The sequence below is a fragment of the Chrysemys picta genome, chromosome 3, assembly GCF_011386835.1.
Source record: "Chrysemys picta bellii isolate R12L10 chromosome 3, ASM1138683v2, whole genome shotgun sequence".
Lineage (NCBI taxonomy): Eukaryota > Metazoa > Chordata > Testudines > Emydidae > Chrysemys > Chrysemys picta.
The window spans coordinates 4257564-4274857 of NC_088793.1; the positions used below are offsets into that span (position 1 = coordinate 4257564).

Consider the following 17294-nt stretch of genomic DNA (forward strand, 5'->3'; position numbering starts at 1 on the left):
AGTGCGGGTCGGGCTCCCTCTGGTTCTCTCCGATCTCACTCAGCTCCACCTGGCTCTGCGCTTCCTGGCTACAGCTGGGACCGGCCGCGTCTGAGCGGCTGCTCCGCCTGCACCTGCCACCCGGCTGGGCAGAGCACCCAGCCCCGAGAGCCGCATGGTCAGAGAAGGAGCCCAAAGTCTCCAGCCCTGTGGAGCCCAACCTCTGATGGGAATGAGTCACCCATCACTTCTGTCCTGCAGCCCCCTGCTGGCCTGGTCCTGGGCCCTCCATGCCCAGCTCTGCCAGTGCCCTTCCTGGTGGTGACTGAGGCCGGGCCCACACTGCGGTGCTGCATTCAGCAGTGCCCCTCTCCCCGGCATCCTCACCGTGAGCTCCAGCTCGTCATTCTCATTCCGGGCCACGAAGGGCCACCAGCCCTTCACCCTCTTCTGCTTGAAGATGGAGACCAGGGGCAGGTCGCCCTCGTTGGTCACCATGTCCATGCTGCACTGCTTCGCCGTCTTGGCGCCGCGCGGGAAGCGGTTCAGGTCCAGCTCGATCGCCCCTGCCAGGGAGAAACAACAGCAGCCGTCCCAGCGCGCTGGCACGGCCGCCGGGTGCACGGAGCTGCCGCTCCAGGGCCAACACCCTGAGCCTCATGGAAAGTGCCAGAGGACCTTGAGCCAGCCGGTCCCTTGGACCTCTCCTCCCCTGCTCTCCCTCCCCTCTCAGCTCCTGGGGGTCTCCCCTGCCTTGATAGATCAGCATCTCCTCTGGTGGCTTCTTCTCCCTCCCTGACCACCAGGTTCTCACCTGGGGCCGCCCCCCTTCTCTCTATTCTCTCGCCCTCTCCCGCCAGCCTTGCCTCCCCGGCCGTGGACAGCGCCCAGAGTGGATCTGGTGCTGCACGGCTGGGTGGCTCTCCCTGCCCCACCGCAGCCTCGTGCCCAGGCCTGGCAGTGCGTCACCCCCTTGCCCCCTTCACCTACGCACCAAGGAAGTCGTCAGCAGAGAAGTGGTCGGCGTCCCAGACTTGCAGGGTGAGGCGAGCCGGGATCTTGTACTCGGTCTCGTCCCAGGAGAACATGGACTCCTTCTTGGAGATGACGATCTTCTCCTCCGCCATCAGGTAGTCGAAGGGGAAGACGTAGCGCCAGTTGAAGTTGCCCTCGCCTGTGAGCGAGTGGTAGTGTACGTCCGTGTCCTGCTTGTCCTCTTGCTGGCCCTTCAGCCACCTGCAGGGACCAGACAGTCGAGCAGGGGGACGGGACTGGTCACAGGGAGCAACGGGACAACCAGACACGCCCCCCCTCCCCCGTGCCAAGGAGCTGCCGAGACAGACCCTCAGCTGCAGCATGTGGCCCAGAGACACACACAAAACAGGGGAGCAACGACCGCAGCAGTGGGCTGGGGGACTCGACTAATGGGCAGATTGCGTGGAGCTCACCAGGCGACCAATAAGGGCAGGGCCCCAATGCCTCTCTGGAAGGGCCAGCAGGGTCCACACACCCAGGAGGGATGGGAGAACCTGGGTGATCCAATGGGACATGACGAGGAGGAGGGGGATGGGATTGAGGAAGGGAATGTGTGTATGTGTGTGGGTGGACTGCCTGCTTGGCCCAGAGGGACACCAGGGGGCTGTGGGCAGGGCGGGTTTGCAGAGTCATAGGGCCCAGGGTGATTATCTCATTTGACCTCCTGGCAAACACAGGCCAGGGCACTGCCCGAGAAGCCTCTCTCCAGCAGCTCCTTTAGAAACATCCAACTGTGACTTAAAACTCGCCAGCGCTGGAGAATCCACCACGCGCCTCGGGCAATTGTTCCCATGGTTAATTACCCTCATTACTAAAACACAACGCCTGAGTTCCTGTCTGACTTTGCCTAGCTGTAGCTTGCAGCCATTGGCTCCTGTTAGCCCTTTCCCTGCTGGACTGAAGCGCCCATGATTAAATCGGTGCTCCCGGGTAGCGGCTGGGCGCACGTCACCCCGTAACCTTCGCTTGGTTAAGCTAAAGAGATCGAGCTCCTTGAGTCTGTTACGATCAGGCAGGTTCTCGAATCCTTTAATCATTCCCGTGGCTCTTCTCTGCCCCTCTCCAATGTATCAACATCCTCCTTGACCAGCGAATCCACCAGCACTGGACCCAGGATTCCAGCAGTGGTTCCACCGGTGCCAAACACAGACACAAAATAACCTCTCGGCTCCTACTCCAGAGTCCCCAGTTCTGCAGCCCGGGAGTGCGTTAGGGCTTTGGCCTCAGCATCTCAGCTGATTAGCCACCACGACCCCCCAAAACTTTCTCAGCGACCCAAGCGGCCCCTTCTGCCCTGCACCCATCAGCAGCCCTTGCAAAATCTGTACCCAGCCCCCACGCCCCTGCCCAATGCCACGTGTCCGCATTATCCCGGGGACCCCTCCCTGCAGACTAGTGGCATGAAAGCCCAGCCCCGTGCAGAGGGCTCAGCGGGGAGGGGTCCATGCAGAGCGGTGGCCGGGGTGGGGGGCATTCCCCATTCAAAGATGGGAAAAGAAATCTACACACTAACTATTTGCCTGGCTTGAAGCTAACAGCAGCAACCCCTCGCCCCCGGGCCTGTGTGAGCGCGATGGAGAATGATGGAGAACGCCCTGGGAAGCCCCATCCCATGGCAATTCTAAGCTTGCACTGCCCTGATCTGCGGTGACACATGCTGCCCGCTCGGGGGGTCCCAGAGCCTGGTGGATCAGCTACACCCCAATTAAACAGCCCCATAGCCTGAGCTCCACGTGCACGCCACGGGCCAGGCTGATCCCCCCAGATCCCCACGCTCTGGGTTTGGGTGGGGTGCTCCTAGGGGCAGCGAGGAATGCCAGCGACACTCGGGACAGGTTGAGCGGGTGTGTGTGTCCCGCTGCACGGCCCGCAGGGGAGGGGGGCCTCGTCCATTACCCCCTCACATAGATGTCAGACATCTTCTCTCCTCTCATGAACGCATCATCCTCCAGCAGCACCTCGTCAGTGTCCCAGATCACCACCCGCAGCTCATAGCTCGGCGGCCGGCGGGTCGGGAATACAGGGACAGCCACACCGGGCGCGGAGCAGACACGGCAAAGGGGGTGGGGGGGAGACACACACAGGCAAAACAAAGAAGCAGAATGTCTGTTATTCACCCCCACGGCCCCCACACCAAGCGCCAGCGGGATCCCGGAGCGAGGCGCCGGCGCCACGCTGTACCTACCCCCGGACAAAAATGTCACTGGATTTCTCCCCAGTGAAGAAATCATCGTCCTCCAGGATTACCTCATCCGTGTTCCACACTATCACTCGAAGCTCATATCTGGAAGGGAGACAAGGAGGTGAGGCGAGGCCGGCGGGGAAAGCCGGGGCAGAACGGCACAGAGCCGGTGGGGCGCTGGGATCGGCTCCCCGGGACAGAACCCCTCTCCTGGGGCGGGGGGGGGAGAGCCACGGTGCTGGCCCAAGAGGAGGGCTCAGCCGTGAGCTTCGTGGCAGCCCAGTCCTGGGCCCCTCAGCTGTTTCAGACCAGAAGGAGCCGTTAGGATCAGCTAATCTGACGTCCCGCCGGCCGGGGGACCTGGGCAGGCAGCCCGCTCCTGGCCTTGGTCAGCTTGCTCCCAGCTCGGGGGCTGGAGCAGGGCAGCCGGTTGCTGCAATAGCTGCTGGCACCTGGGCCCACAAAATTCACCGGCGCAGAATTCAGGTGAAGTCCCTGGGGCTGCCCCGGGGCCAATGGGAGCAGAATTTCCCCTCCCTGCTCAAACCAGCGTCCCGGCAGCCCAGATGTTCCAGCACAGCCCTGCCCCGGGCCCAGCTGGGGTCCGGGGAGCTGGGAGGAGCCAGCGCCCATGTCCCCTAGGTCGGGCTGTGGGTTTCCTACCTAGGGAGCCCCCTCTCCTGTAGGCGCATTTGGGCAGGGCCCAGCCGAGGCCCCAGCACGCTGCTGAGTAACAGATTCATAACGAATAGTTTAGGGCTCCAGCAGGTGTGACCTGGGGTGACTCCTTGCCATGGTTCCCTGCCAGGGATGCTGACCCACCCCAGCTGAAGATAATACGCATCACACCCTGGGCTGCGACGCCCCCGGGGCTGCAGCCTCGTCGCTGATGGACGGGGGCTCGCGGGGTTGTTAAAACGCTGGCCTGGCTCGAGCTGCAATCTCTGGCTCACATGCAGGCCGGGCACATTCACACCCACATGCGTGCACAGAGAGGGCGGGGGCTTTGCCGGGTGTTTCCCATCACTCCGGTCTGGCCCTTGTTGTGAGAGGCTACCGGTGTGGTGCTTCTGCTTTCTCCTGTTGATATCACTCGGCTGCGTGCGTGTGTTCCCTCTGTGTGCTGCCCCAGCTCTGCAGATCGCTGACACAGCAGACCCGACGAGAACCCCCAATGACCACAGAGTCTAGTAAGGTACAAAGGCACCTCGGCCAGGTTTATTGCGATCTCGGACACAATTGCAGTTCCCTGTAGGTTTCTGAGCCTAATTCAGGGCATACTACGAGAAAAGTGCCTTTTGGCAAGGACCCGGCTCAGTGGCGGGACTTTCCACTGCCCCCGTGGCCGGACAAAGACACCACCCCAGGGATACATTCTTATACACAGGTACAAACAAATTACACATCACTCCTGACGTATTGAGGTGCAACCCCTCTACGCAACAAGGTACAACCCCTCTACGTAGTAAGGTGTCGCCTCGCACCTTGTACCTGTTGGTTCGATCAAAACAACTCTATCCATCATTTTACCCTTTTGCCCCTGTCATTGGGATGGGTCGGCCTGTTCCATGTTATCTGTGGAATGTTCCCGTATAGTATGTCTTGGTACCATGTTTATACTGTAACTATGCTAAATGAATATGTATTTCTACAACATCAGCCCTTTCCTTGCCAACTTCTGTGAGCAGGGCCTGCCTCTTGCTCACAGCTTAACTTCATATTAGCAAAGTCTTGACCATTACTTTAGTTGGGTTCAGGCCTCATACAGGGCCTTCATTAGGCCTTCACTTACTACATTGCCTTCACTTACTACAATTACCTTACATATGACACTCTTGAGACACTTCCCTGATGCTGGAATATTTGCAGGTCTCCCAAGGCCAAATGTCCCTCGTGTAGTGACATCTTGGAGCGTGTGGTGTCTTTAGTATTAATAGGAGCTCCGTCATCCCGGATGTTGGCTCAGTTTGCAAAATGCAACAGAAACCTGCACAGAAGAGCAAACAGCAGCATTGGAAAGCTCAGCTGTGTATCCCGGGAGCTTGTTTCTGCTCTCACATACACGATATCACTCAGGAATTACTCCGTGGAGTTCTGCGGAGTACGCTGGGTCAGCATGACGCTCTAAGCATCCAGCTAAGAAGGGGAGGAAAGTCATATACGATAATGTTCATATGCATCATAGACGCATCTCTCCTAGGCAGGTATCACAGAATGTGGCTCAGATGGAAAAGATCATCCAAATCAGACACTCACTGTAGCTCTAGGGCCTGCTTAATCCCCTTGGGCTCATCCTCTAGGATGCTGGCGGCAGGAGACTGGTTCGCAGTGCGTGACAGCGTTACAGATGCATGGCTCCCCTCCCGAAGCAGACAATTAGCCTGACAATGCTGCACACTACACAGGCTACACCTCCCGCGAGAAGGCTGTAGCGCCCCAGGAACACGCCACAGGAAATGAGCCATGAAATGTGATGTTCAAGTTATTGTTTTAACCTAGAAAAAATCTTGAGTCAGGTCCCCCAGAAATCGAGAGATTGGTTCCAAAACCATGATTAAAATAATAATAATAATAATACATTTGGGTTCTGTTTATTCACCTTCTGGGTTTTCAGGCTTTAGGATGCACTTGGGTCACATTTTTTCTTTTCTGAACAACCATGAATGCCAGAAACTCACTTCTTGTTGTCATGGAAGCGGAGAGCCTCATCTAATCACGTGCCTCCAGCAGTTGAGGCTTTGCATCAAATGTAGCGACTCTCCTGATAAAATGCAGGATGAGTAATGCTGTGTGAATGTGTACAGTCAATGGAGGTATCCTTAGTCATGCTGAGCAGAGAATTGCTTCATCAGATTTTCTTCTGAACATTCTCCTCTCCTTGTCTCTGAATGGAACAGTGCCAGGGTGGAAGATGGTGGCCATAATGGGTCAGACCAAAGGTCCATCTAGCCCAGTATCATGTCTTCTGATAGTGGCCAGTGGATGTTGACAGACAGACAGATGGGTCTGGGGACCCATCCCATCCAGAGCCTCACAGCACCTGCCTGATTCACTGTGGTGTTACCCCAATTTCATGCCATTCTCCAAGGGGTTATGCTGGTGAACGCCATTCCAGAAGGATGTCAAGTATCAGGGGGTAGCTGTGTTAGTCTGTATCTATAAAAACAACAAGGAGTCTGGTGGCACCTGAAAGACTAACAGATTTATTTGGGCATAAGCTTTCATGGGTAAAAACCTCACTTCTTCAGATGCATAGAGTGAAAGTTACAGATGCAGGCATTATATACTGACACATGGAGAGCAGAGAGTTACTTCGCAAGTGGAGAACCAGTGTTGACAGGGCCAATTCAATCAGGGTGGATGTAGTCCACTCCCAATAATAGACGAGGAGGTGTCAATTCCAGGAGAGGAAAAGCTGCTTCTGTAATGAGCCAGCCACTCCCAGTCCCCATTCAAGCCCAGATTAATGGTGTTAAATTTGCAAATGAATTTTAGTTCTGCTGTTTCTCTTTGAAGTCTGTTTCGTACGTTTTTTTGTTCAATGATAGTGACTTTTAAATCTGTAATAGAATGACCAGGGAGATTGAAGTGTTCACTTACTGGCTTATATATGTTACCATTCCTGATGTCCGATTTGTGTCCATTTATTCTTTTGCGGAGGGACTGTCCGGTTTGGCCAACGTACATGGCAGAGGGGCATAGCTGGCACATGATGGCACATATAATATTAGTGGATGTGCAGGTGAATGAGCCCTTGATGGTGTGGCTGATGTGGTTGGGTCCTCTGATGGTGTCACCAGAGTAGATATGGGGACAGAGTAGGCAACGAGGTTTGCTACAGGGATTGGTTCCTGGGTTGGTCTTTCTGTGGTGTGGTGTGTAGTTGCTGGTGAGTATTTGCTTCAGGTTCGGGGGTTGTCTGTAAGCGAGGACTGGCCTGCCTCCCAAGGTCTGTGAGAGTGAGGGATCATTTTCCAGGATAGGTTGTAGATCGTGGATAATGCGCTGGAGAGGTTTTAGGTGGGGGCTGTATGTGATGGCCAGTGGTGTTCTGTTATTGTCCTTGTTGGGCCTGTCCTGTAGTAGGTGATTTCTGGGTACCTGTCTTGCTCTGTCAATCTGTTTCCTCACTTCCCCGGGTGGGTATTGTAGTTTTACGAATGCTTGATAAAGGTCTTGTAGGTGTTTGTCTCTGTCTGAGGGGTTGGAGCAAATTCGGTTGTATTTTAGGGCTTAGCTGTAGACAATGGATCGTGTTGTGTGTCTTGGATGGAAGCTGGAGGCATGTAGGTACGTAAAGTGGTCAGTAGGTTTCCGGTATAGGGTGGTGTTTATGTGACCGTCACTTATTTGCGCTGTAGTGTCCAGGAAGTGGATCTCCTGTGTGGACTGGTCCAGGCTGAGGCTGATGGTGGGGTGGAAATAGTTGAAGTCCAGGTGGAATTCTTCAAGGGACTCCTTTCCGTGGGTCCATATGATGAAGATATCATCAATGTAGCGCAAGTAGAGGACGGGCACTAGGGGACGAGAAACAGACTTCAAAGAGAAACAGCAGAACTAAAATTCATTTGCAAATTTAACACCATTAATCTGGGCTTGAATAGGGACTGGGAGTGGCTGGCTCATTACAGAAGCAGCTTTTCCTCTCCTGGAATTGACACCTCCTCATCTATTATTGGGAGTGGACTACATCCACCCTGATTGAATTGGCCTTGTCAACACTGGTTCTCCACTTGCGAAGTAACTCCCTGCTCTCCATGTGTCAGTATATAATGCCTGCATCTGTAACTTTCACTCTATGCATACGAAGAAGTGAGGTTTTTACCCACGAAAGCTTATGCCCAAATAAATCTGTTAGTCTTTAAGGTGCCACCAGACTCCTTGTTATTCCAGAAGGATGTTCTCAATGAAAGAGAAGTCAGAAAAAAGCCTCAAGAATGATTCAAAGGTTAGAAACCTGCCTCTTAGAGAGAGACTCACCGAGCTCAATCTCTTCCGCTTAATGAAGAGAAGGTTACGGGGTGACTCGGTCACCGTCTCTAAGTACCTACATGGGGTGCTGGGTGTTAGGATAGAGATATTCAGGCCTGTCTGCAAAGGCCTATACTTTAAGAATTTAGGTGTATTCTGATCACTTAGCTAGTTATCGAGGTAGAAAAAAAGTGATTTTAATTCTTTTTTTTATGTGTAAGGGACAGTCTGAGGCTCTGTTCTTAGGCTAAGTGAGGCCTTCGGCTAAGCAGCAGAGACAGCCCTACGCTGAGAAGTGACCGGTCCCATCCTCACATCCCAGACTAGTCCCATGGAAATAAGGTGCTATTGGCTGTTAGGAATCCAATCCTGTCCTGATATTCCTGTCACCTCCAGAGAAAGGGAAGAGCCTAGAAGATGTAAAAGGAAACTTAGTTTAATAGCATCCTGTCTGGCAAGAACTCACTTATCAATAGCTGGGGTGTGAAATTCTTGCTTCTGTATTGTTTTGTATGTTTATTTGCATGGTCTGTTTGGTTCTGTAATTGTCTCTGTCTGCTGTATAATTAATTCTGTTGGGTTTGTTAAGGTGGTGGGATATAATTGGTGAAAGAACCATGTTACAGTATGTTAGAATTGGTTAGTTAAATTTCAGTAACATGATTGGTTAAGGTATAGCTAAGCACAACTCAAGTTTTACTATATAGTCTGCAGTCAATCAGGAAGTAAGGGGGGGCCGAATGGGAACAGGGAATGGGGGTGGGGGAATTGGCATCATGTTTTGCTAAGGGGGGAATAGGAACAGTGAATGGGAACAGGGATGGCACTGTGGTGTCAGAGCTGGGAAGGGGGACACTGAGGAAGGAAACTGGAATCATGCTTGCTGGAAGTTCACCCCAATAAACATCGAATTGTTTGCACCTTTGGACTTCGGGTATTGTTGCTCTCTGTTCATGTGAGAAGGACCAGGGAAGTGAGAGGGTGAAGGAATAAGCCCCCTTCGTGAATCCATGCTGACTGTTCCTGATCACTTTCCTCTCCTCTAAATGTTTCATAATTGATTCCTTGAGGACCTGCTGCATGATTTTTCCAGGGACTGAGGTGAGGCTGACTGGCCTGTAGTTCCCCGGATCCTCCTTCTTCCCTTTTTTAAAGATGGGCACTACATTAGCCTTTTTCCAGTCATCTGGGACCTCCCCCGATCGCCATGAGTTTTCAAAAATAATGGCTAATGGCTCTGCAATCTCACCCGCCAACTCCTTTAGCACCCTCGGATGCAGCGCATCCGGCCCCATGGACTTGTGCACGTCCAGTTTTTCTAAATAGTCCCGAACCACTTCTTTCTCCACAGAGGGTTGGTCACCTTCTCCCCATGCTGTACTGCCCAGTGCAGCAATCTGGGAGCTGACCCCCACTCTTCTGCCAGAGCCAGGCTGAGAACCTGGGGGGAAGGGTTCCCAACTGTTCCAACCCGGGGAGTCTACTCTTGGTTCAGCGCTAACTATATCCTTTTCTTCTTTTCCTTCTTCTTTCTCTCAGTTTACTTAATTTGCTGCTGGGAGCCTGTACTTTAAACTGACCTGACCGGCTTCATTGGTTTCCTTCCACCTCTCCCCCTCCTCTCCCCCGGCCTGTCCACACTTTTGTTTTTCTGAAGTTTTAGTGGAGGGGACTTTGGATACTCATGTGAAATGTTTTTGGTGGTTTGTTTTGTTTGGGACAAAGTACGACGGAGGTCTGCTGTAGTCCACTGGAATTTTTGGAGGAACAGATCCATGGGCAACCATGGAGACAAATGTTTTACTGCCCTTTGAACAGTCTCAGGGTAAAGACAGCACGGGTTAAGGCGGCTGTGTGGCAATAATTGTACTTGGTGGCTGAGTTGTTAAAAACAAAGTGCGCTACCTTAAAAAACTAAATGTAGGAGTAAGTAATTTAAAAAAGTAAGTAAAACGTTACAAATACCTTTTGAAAAATTAATAATACAGGGTTTGGAGGAAAGGAAACATTTGGGAGTTGTGAAAATGGTACAGGTAACAGTTGTGGTGTTACAAGAAGCAAGTTTTTGGTTTAATAATAAAACCCAGTTCTATAAATGTAACTGTATGTGCAACTCTGTGCAATCACATTGGATGGAAGCTTGGTAATTCAATTATACCGGGGGTTAGAAGAATGGCTACTACCACCACGATGCTTCTGTCCCCAGAAGCCTTTACAGCTATTCTGAGAAAAAATGGGCCCTTTTCCCACAAAAATGGTCTATAGGGGACTGCTGCAGGCAGCAGGCGGAGAAATAATCTAATCAAATTATTTAACTATTGGGTAATGTGATCAAAATCACTAAAGGAATTTCAGGGGTTTCTATTGGAACTTAACTTGACTGCCCCTGGCTGTCTCTGGTTGTACAAGATGGGAGTGTAATCGGGGTGTAAAAAAAAAAAAAAGTAATCACAGTGCAAAAAATGTTAGGCAAAAATAGTTTTGTGCATGCATAGGAAAAGGAAAAGGGGAGCAATGATGGGAACATTGAGCCTTCGGGGGGCTCTGGGGGATTGGACTGTCGCTTTGGTGGGGGTACATGAAAACTCTGTGGGCACGGGAAGGCAGTTACACCTTGTGTAAAATTAATAGGGCTAATATAATGTTATGGAGGTTAAACTATTTCCCAGGACATGTGCAGTGTATATTGGAAAAGAGGTGAAAGAAATGCAAACAAAACGTGGTACTTAATTAAAATCCTATTAGGGCTCCAAAAGAAGCCACAATAAATTGTGCTTTCTTTTTCAAATCTCTGTGTGTTTTAAAGCAGGAGATGAAAGTGAAAAGTAATGAGAACTCTGGTGGAAGTGAAATGTGTCCCTTTTAAGACCGTCTCTGAGCTGCTGATCGCTTTGGATCCAGAGGCAAGCCAAGAAAGCCTCTGTGTAAATGCAAATTACCTAACTGATGGGGGAAGAAGAAAACTACCCATAAGTAGCAGCACAAAAAATCTGGAAATAATAAATCCATCTGGTCAGCAAACAAGCTACTAGAAGCCTCAGATTATGGCCCTCCAGAAGAGGGAGGTGAAAAAACAAGTCAAGCCTGAAAATAAGGGGGACAGGTTAACCCTAAGGGCTGTGTGTGGGTGGGTCGGGGGGGTGTACAAAGCCAAAATCTAAAGATGTCTCTCAGCTATTACCTGAAAATAAACGTAAAGCTTGGTACAGCAAAAAAACTATTGCAAACCTGGTCTGTTGTACAAGAGGGGAAACTGAGGCACGCCACCTCATAAATTTCATAAATGACCAGTGAGTGGGGTAATTCACTAGCCTGACTATAAAACAAAATAAGAACAGCCTAAAGGTAATTCTTCTGTTTTTCCTGCAATTAGCAAGGAAATTTGTAAAAGGAATTGGTATTATTATTAAGCAATAATCTGTCCCCACCAAAGGGGGTAAAAATTGTTTCTTTTGTTTTTCAGACACTCTACAAGCATGCTGGCGCCAGCGAAAGAATAACCCAGAATACTATGAATCTGTGTTTTGCGTTGTTTGTCTGTGGTGTGTGTCTTGTTGCTAGCATGACGTGGGTGGGGGGTGGCTTCAAAAGGCTGACAGGGGTGGAAAATGTGTACGAAAACGCAAAATGCTCAACGAGGAGGCCAGCACCTGTGTAACAGCTACCATGGTACCTGAAAATAGAACGGCAACTAAAATGATGCTCGCTAAAAGTTTACCCCAATAAACATCAAATTGTTTGCGCCTTTGAACTTCGGGTATTGTTGCTCTGTTCATGCGAGAAGAACCAGGAAAGTAAAAGGGTAAAAACATAAGCCCCCTAACACGGGGGAGGGGCTGGAGGGAGCTGAGGATCTTGCTCACCTCTGATGCGTGCAGTCCCTTTGTGATGTCAGGACCCGCCTGGTCCTGGCCCTTTATGATGCGTCACTGGAACAAACAGCCTCTCGGCAGAGATCCAGTGGCAGCACCAGCAGGGAGCCCAGTGTCCAGACCGTCCTCCCCAGCACGAGGATGGGGATCACACAGAGCTGGTTCCCTGCATGCTGGGACAGCCCCTGGGTGCTGTACACCTGCGTCCTTCTGGTCCTGGTCATCTGGATGGCCATGGCGACCCAGCACAGTTTCTCCAGGAGAAGCAGGATGGTAGGAGGACACCCCCCGCCAACCCCTCTGCAGCCATCCTACACTCTCAGCAGAGCTTGCCTGGACACAGCCCCATGGAAGGAAGGGAGGGAGGGTGGCCAGAGGCCCCCTGTTCTGACCAGGCCCCATTGGGCTGGCAGGACACATCCACAGAGAGAGACAGGGCCACAGACCGAGCTCGTGGCTCCATTCACTGGTTGTTCCTTACTGCCCCAACCACCCCAGCTAGCGATGATAGAACACTTGCTGCTACCTAATATAAGACACACCTGTGGCATTTTGTCCCTGCTGGGATCACTCCATATACGGTGATCCAGTAAGAAGAGGCTCTGTTCTTGAATCCTCCAGTTTTCATGAACACTTTAAATTCAGCAAAATCACAAAGAACAAAATGTCTGAAAAGAGCGTGCAAATACAGACTTGTTTTGCTCCGATTAAAATGCAGAACAGCCTCTAATTGGCATTTACGGGTATATTACAAGTTAAAAAATTTATTATAAATTCAAATGAATAATTCATTACCTCCAAGCAACAAGTAGGATAGAAAAACCAGGAGTACTTGTGGCACCTTAAAGACTAACAAATTTATTTGAGCATAAGCTTTCGTGGGCTACAGCCCACTTCTTCGGATGCATAGATTGGAACATAATATTGAGGAGATATATATACACATACAGAGACAGGTGGGAGTTGTCTTACCAACTCTGAGAGACCAATTAAGTAAGAGAAAAAACTGGACTATCTTGATTATCACTTCAAAAGTCCCAGTACAGACCACTGGGGGACACCACTATTTACCTCTCTCCATTCTGAGAAACAGATTATTTATTCCTACCCTTTTAACCAGTTACTGATCCATGAGAGGACCCTCCCTCTTATCCCAGGACAGCTTACTTTGCTTAAGAGCCTTTGGGGAGGGACCAATCACTCCCAGTATGTCAGTGCACTGCAAGGCCTTCAGTGGCTTTTAAACTTTCCCAATGGGACATCGGAGACATGGTCCAGTTAACTTGTGTTCAGGCCTAACAAGAACCTGCTGTGAGAAACTCGTTTTAACAATGATGCCCCTGGGCCAGCACAGGTCACAGGTCAAAATGTGTCACTTCAACAACTATGGCATTGGGAGAGCCAAAATAACCACCACACACCACAGGAATGTACTGACTCTGACCCCTTACTTCAAATGCACTGTGGCCTAGTGGATAGAGCACTAGACGGAACTCAGGAGACTTAAGTGCTAGTCCTGTCTCTGCTACTGTCTTGCTGGGTGACCTTGGGTAAGTCACTGTTCTTCTCTGTGCCTCCGTTTCCCATCTCTAAAAGGGGGCTAATGCTACAGACCTCCTTTGTAAAGTGCTTTGAGATCCACTGACTAAAAGTGTTAGATAAGAGGTAGGGCTCTTTATTATCTCATGATATAGGGTGCTTTTCTTAAAGCTCCCACTGCTGGAGTCAAGTGATTTATCTGAGAATCTCGGCTTTTTATTTGATTTGATTTCATTTCATTTTATTTGTTAGCACATTTTAAGCCCTCATGGTTGCAAAGAGAAGCTGGAAAATGTAAACTGTCTGTGGCAGGCTTCTCCGAGGAAGACGAGGCACAGGGACAAAAGGAAGAAACCGAAAGGTAAGCAGCCCCTGACCCCACAGCTGCGGTGGCAGACTCGGGCCCCACGCAAAGCAGAGAAATAGGGTCTATTCCCCCTCCTGCCTCCCCTCTTCCTGTGAAGGCACAGTCATGCCCACAGTCGTGCAGAGGCGCTGGCTGGGGCTCCGTTCACAGGCTGCCCCTGAAATCTGGGGCTCTGGGGCGCTAGGAAGCAGAGGATGCCCAAGCAGCTCAACGTCTCCTTTATGTCTCACTTCTGGCAGGTTTTGGACGCTTTGAGGACGAGTTGGAGGAGGCTTGTGCATCCCTAGAGGCATGGTAAGCAATGCCCCCCTCCATAAATCTGCAGTGGGTCAGTCCCCTCCTCTCTTGTCATGCAGCTCAACCCCCCCCTCCCCGCCCCCAGGGGCAGTAGCCCTAGTAATCCCTCTCCTGCCCCGACCTATAGACCAGGCAAGCAACTATTCTCCTTAGAATCATGCAATTCATTCCCACTCAGCAGAAGTTGCCATCTCTAATCCACCCCCATGCATCATACAATGGGTCATTCGCTCCTTGAGCATCATGCGGCTCATTTAACCTGGGAGGGGGGCGGTAGATTGTGTCGACTGGATTGGACCATCCTCCCCTCCCAAGAGGGCGAGAAAATGTTTGATGGGAGCAGCCCCGTGCACACCAGGGAGGTGAGGTGGAGAGTTCAGGAGGAAGGCTGGCTTTTCTGGTACGGTGAGTAGGATCCGGCAGCACCTGTGTAATGGTCCCACCCCCACCTCTAGTTCCCCAGCATGGGTTCCCAGCGGGATTTGAACCCTGGACTTTCAGCTCTGCAGCATAAAGCACCCCTTAGAGCCTGCACTCAGCTCCCTGCTCTCGCTGTTCCACAGCCTCGGCAAGCTCCTGGAGCAGCTCCCCTTGGCTCCCACCCTCAGGATCGCTGAGAGGAGGCTAGAGTACGTGGCCAGACACCTGGATGAAGTTCTGATACCGTAAGGCAACAGCACAGGGGGCACCAGACTGGGGGCTGGGTGGGAGGGAGAGAGATGAGGGAGCAGGGAAAACCAGACACTCCAGGATCCTAAAATAACAGGGGAAAAGTCACTTAGGCTACGTCTACACTACGCGGGGGGGAGGGGGGGGGGGGGATCGATTTCAGATACGCAAATTCAGCTACGGGACTAGCGTAGCTGAATTCGACGTATCTGATCCGACTTACCCCGTTGTGATGACAGCGGCAAATCGACCGCCGCGGCTCCCCCGTCGACAGCGCTTACTCCTACCTGGGCTGGTGGAGTACGTGCGTCGATTCGGGGATCCATTATCGCGTCCCGACGAGACGCAATAAATCGATCCCCGAGAGATCGATTTCTACCCGCCGATCCGGGCGGGTAGTGAAGACAAGCCTAAAAGGCTTTAGCTTCCCAGGTGAGATACCAGTGACAGTGAGGTGAGGGATTCTCAGAAATTAAATGCAGAGACCACAAGCTGGGTTGTGAGTAGGATCAAATCCTTCTGTCCGGCAATATCTCCCAGCAGGCGACTGTCTAGAACCTGTCCCTGCTCCCGGCTGTGTTTGAAAGAAACAGCAATCAGATGACACCTGGGACGGGGTGTCCACCCCACACAGGACTGGACGGGGCTAAGGTGGCCAGGCAGACCCATTAACTCCACAGGTGCCCCTGGAGGAAGAGCCAGGGAGCAGGGAATTGATGGCAAGCAGGCTCAGCTGGGCAGGAATAGGCGGGGCCCATAAAGCCAGGAAGCTGCCAACAGACAGGGGCTGCTGCTGGGAAAGGGCAGCCCCTCCCTGGGCAGAGGGGGACGTGTTTGGAGCTGGTGCACCCAGAGCAAGGAGGGAAACCAGGAGTGGCAGGAAGCAGTCCACGGAAGTAGCAGGGAAGGCAGGGAGAGGAAAGCCCAGAACTGCTGGGTTGAGGGTCCCTGGCCTGGAATCTGCTGTAAAGTTCTTTTTTGACCCCTGTTTATGGTCTTGGCCTTCACAACATGCTCTGGCCAGGGTTACACACACGCTCACATCTTCCTCACCCAAACCAATTTTTGTTAGCTAATCTTTCTATTAAAATAGCACTAGGTCCCCAATCATGCTCAAGGCCCCATTGTGCTAGGTGCTGCACATGTGCGTGTGACAAAGGGGTTATCGTTATAGATCAAATGAGTGCCAGCTCCCCCTCTCAGTCCTTCATTACCCAGTTGATGTCCTTGTGTCAGAGTGTGGTGTACCATGCATGTCTAGGCACTGCCCCATTGCACTACAGTTGGAAGGCTGTGCCCAAGCCCCGCCTTTGCTCAGCAGGGCCATGTCCCATCTGTCCCTGTCTGCTCTCTCCCACAGGCCGAGTGTGATGACATCTGCGGCCAGCCAGTTCTCCTCTATGGAATCCATCCCCTCTTCCCTCTGGAGTCACAGCTCCTTTTCCCTAGGAGAAGCCTCCGTGACTCGGTCAGAGCCCCTCTGCCGCACAAGGGAGATCATGCCTGCCGCGGGCTGGGAAGGATCCACTCATCCCATCCAAGCCCAGCCTCTCCCCAGGCCTCCTGCCCACAGCAGACAAGACCGGCGAGAGCAGATCACCCCCCAGAAACCCCACATGGCTCTTCTGCCTCTAGCTCCACAAACAAAACCTCTGAGATCCGACACCAGCCCTCAGCGTCCCCAGGAGATCCAGGAACCATGTGTATGCCCCTCAGGATCCCTGCCTCAAAAGGCCCACAGGATCATGGCATCCCCTGATGCCATCCTGGCCACGCTTGTGGCCACAGCAGTGGTCAAGCTGCAGGATCACGTGGCTCAGAAATGCTCTGAGATCCAAATGCAGGCGTTTCCTAAGATGGTGAGAGAGTCTCACAGAGATGCTCCCCTCGTGAGAGAGACTGCCCTGCCTGGGCCACTCCGCCCCCCTAGGGAGCCAGGCAAGCCCAGGACAGCGGCATTGCCAATGATGGGACAACAGCCTGCCCACCACATCGAACTCCACATAAGGCGTGAGCATCTCGACATGCAGTGGGGGCTGCTCACCCTGGACCCAGAGCCCCCGGCAAAGCTGCCTCACGCCGTCCCAGCCAGGGGAGCTGGGGTGGAATTCAGTGAGATGGAGACCGATTTCCTGCTCAATGAGGTCAGGGAGAAGTTGGACTGGCACACGCAGCGGAAGAAGCTGCAGCAGGAGTGGGGTTTGCCGGATGCCGTGTGGAAATCCCGGCGGGCTTTCCTACCCCTGGTTCCCAAGCTGTCCTCCCTGAAGGCAAAGCCCGAGGTTGAGGTGGTTCCCATCCTTGAGGAGCTGCTCTTCCTTGGGAGGGACGTTAAAAAGCAGCTGGAGGTCCACATTACAAAGATGCAAGTACAGGAAAGATC

The 17294-nt window shown here is 52.2% G+C and overlaps 1 protein-coding gene across 1 annotated transcript in view; it reads right to left on the reverse strand.

Annotated features, from left to right (window-relative positions):
- Positions 1 to 12275, reverse strand: part of LOC135982093 (otoferlin-like) — a 21631-nt gene extending 9356 nt beyond the window's left edge. The window contains exons 1-5 of the mRNA XM_065587280.1: positions 12162 to 12275; positions 5453 to 5514; positions 3200 to 3406; positions 974 to 1215; positions 359 to 545 (exon numbers count right to left, since the gene is read on the reverse strand). Coding sequence (XP_065443352.1) covers positions 359 to 545; positions 974 to 1215; positions 3200 to 3406; positions 5453 to 5514; positions 12162 to 12275 — 812 coding nt within the window. The remainder of the gene's footprint in view (positions 1 to 358; positions 546 to 973; positions 1216 to 3199; positions 3407 to 5452; positions 5515 to 12161) is intronic.
- Between the last annotated feature and the right edge of the window lie 5019 nt (positions 12276 to 17294).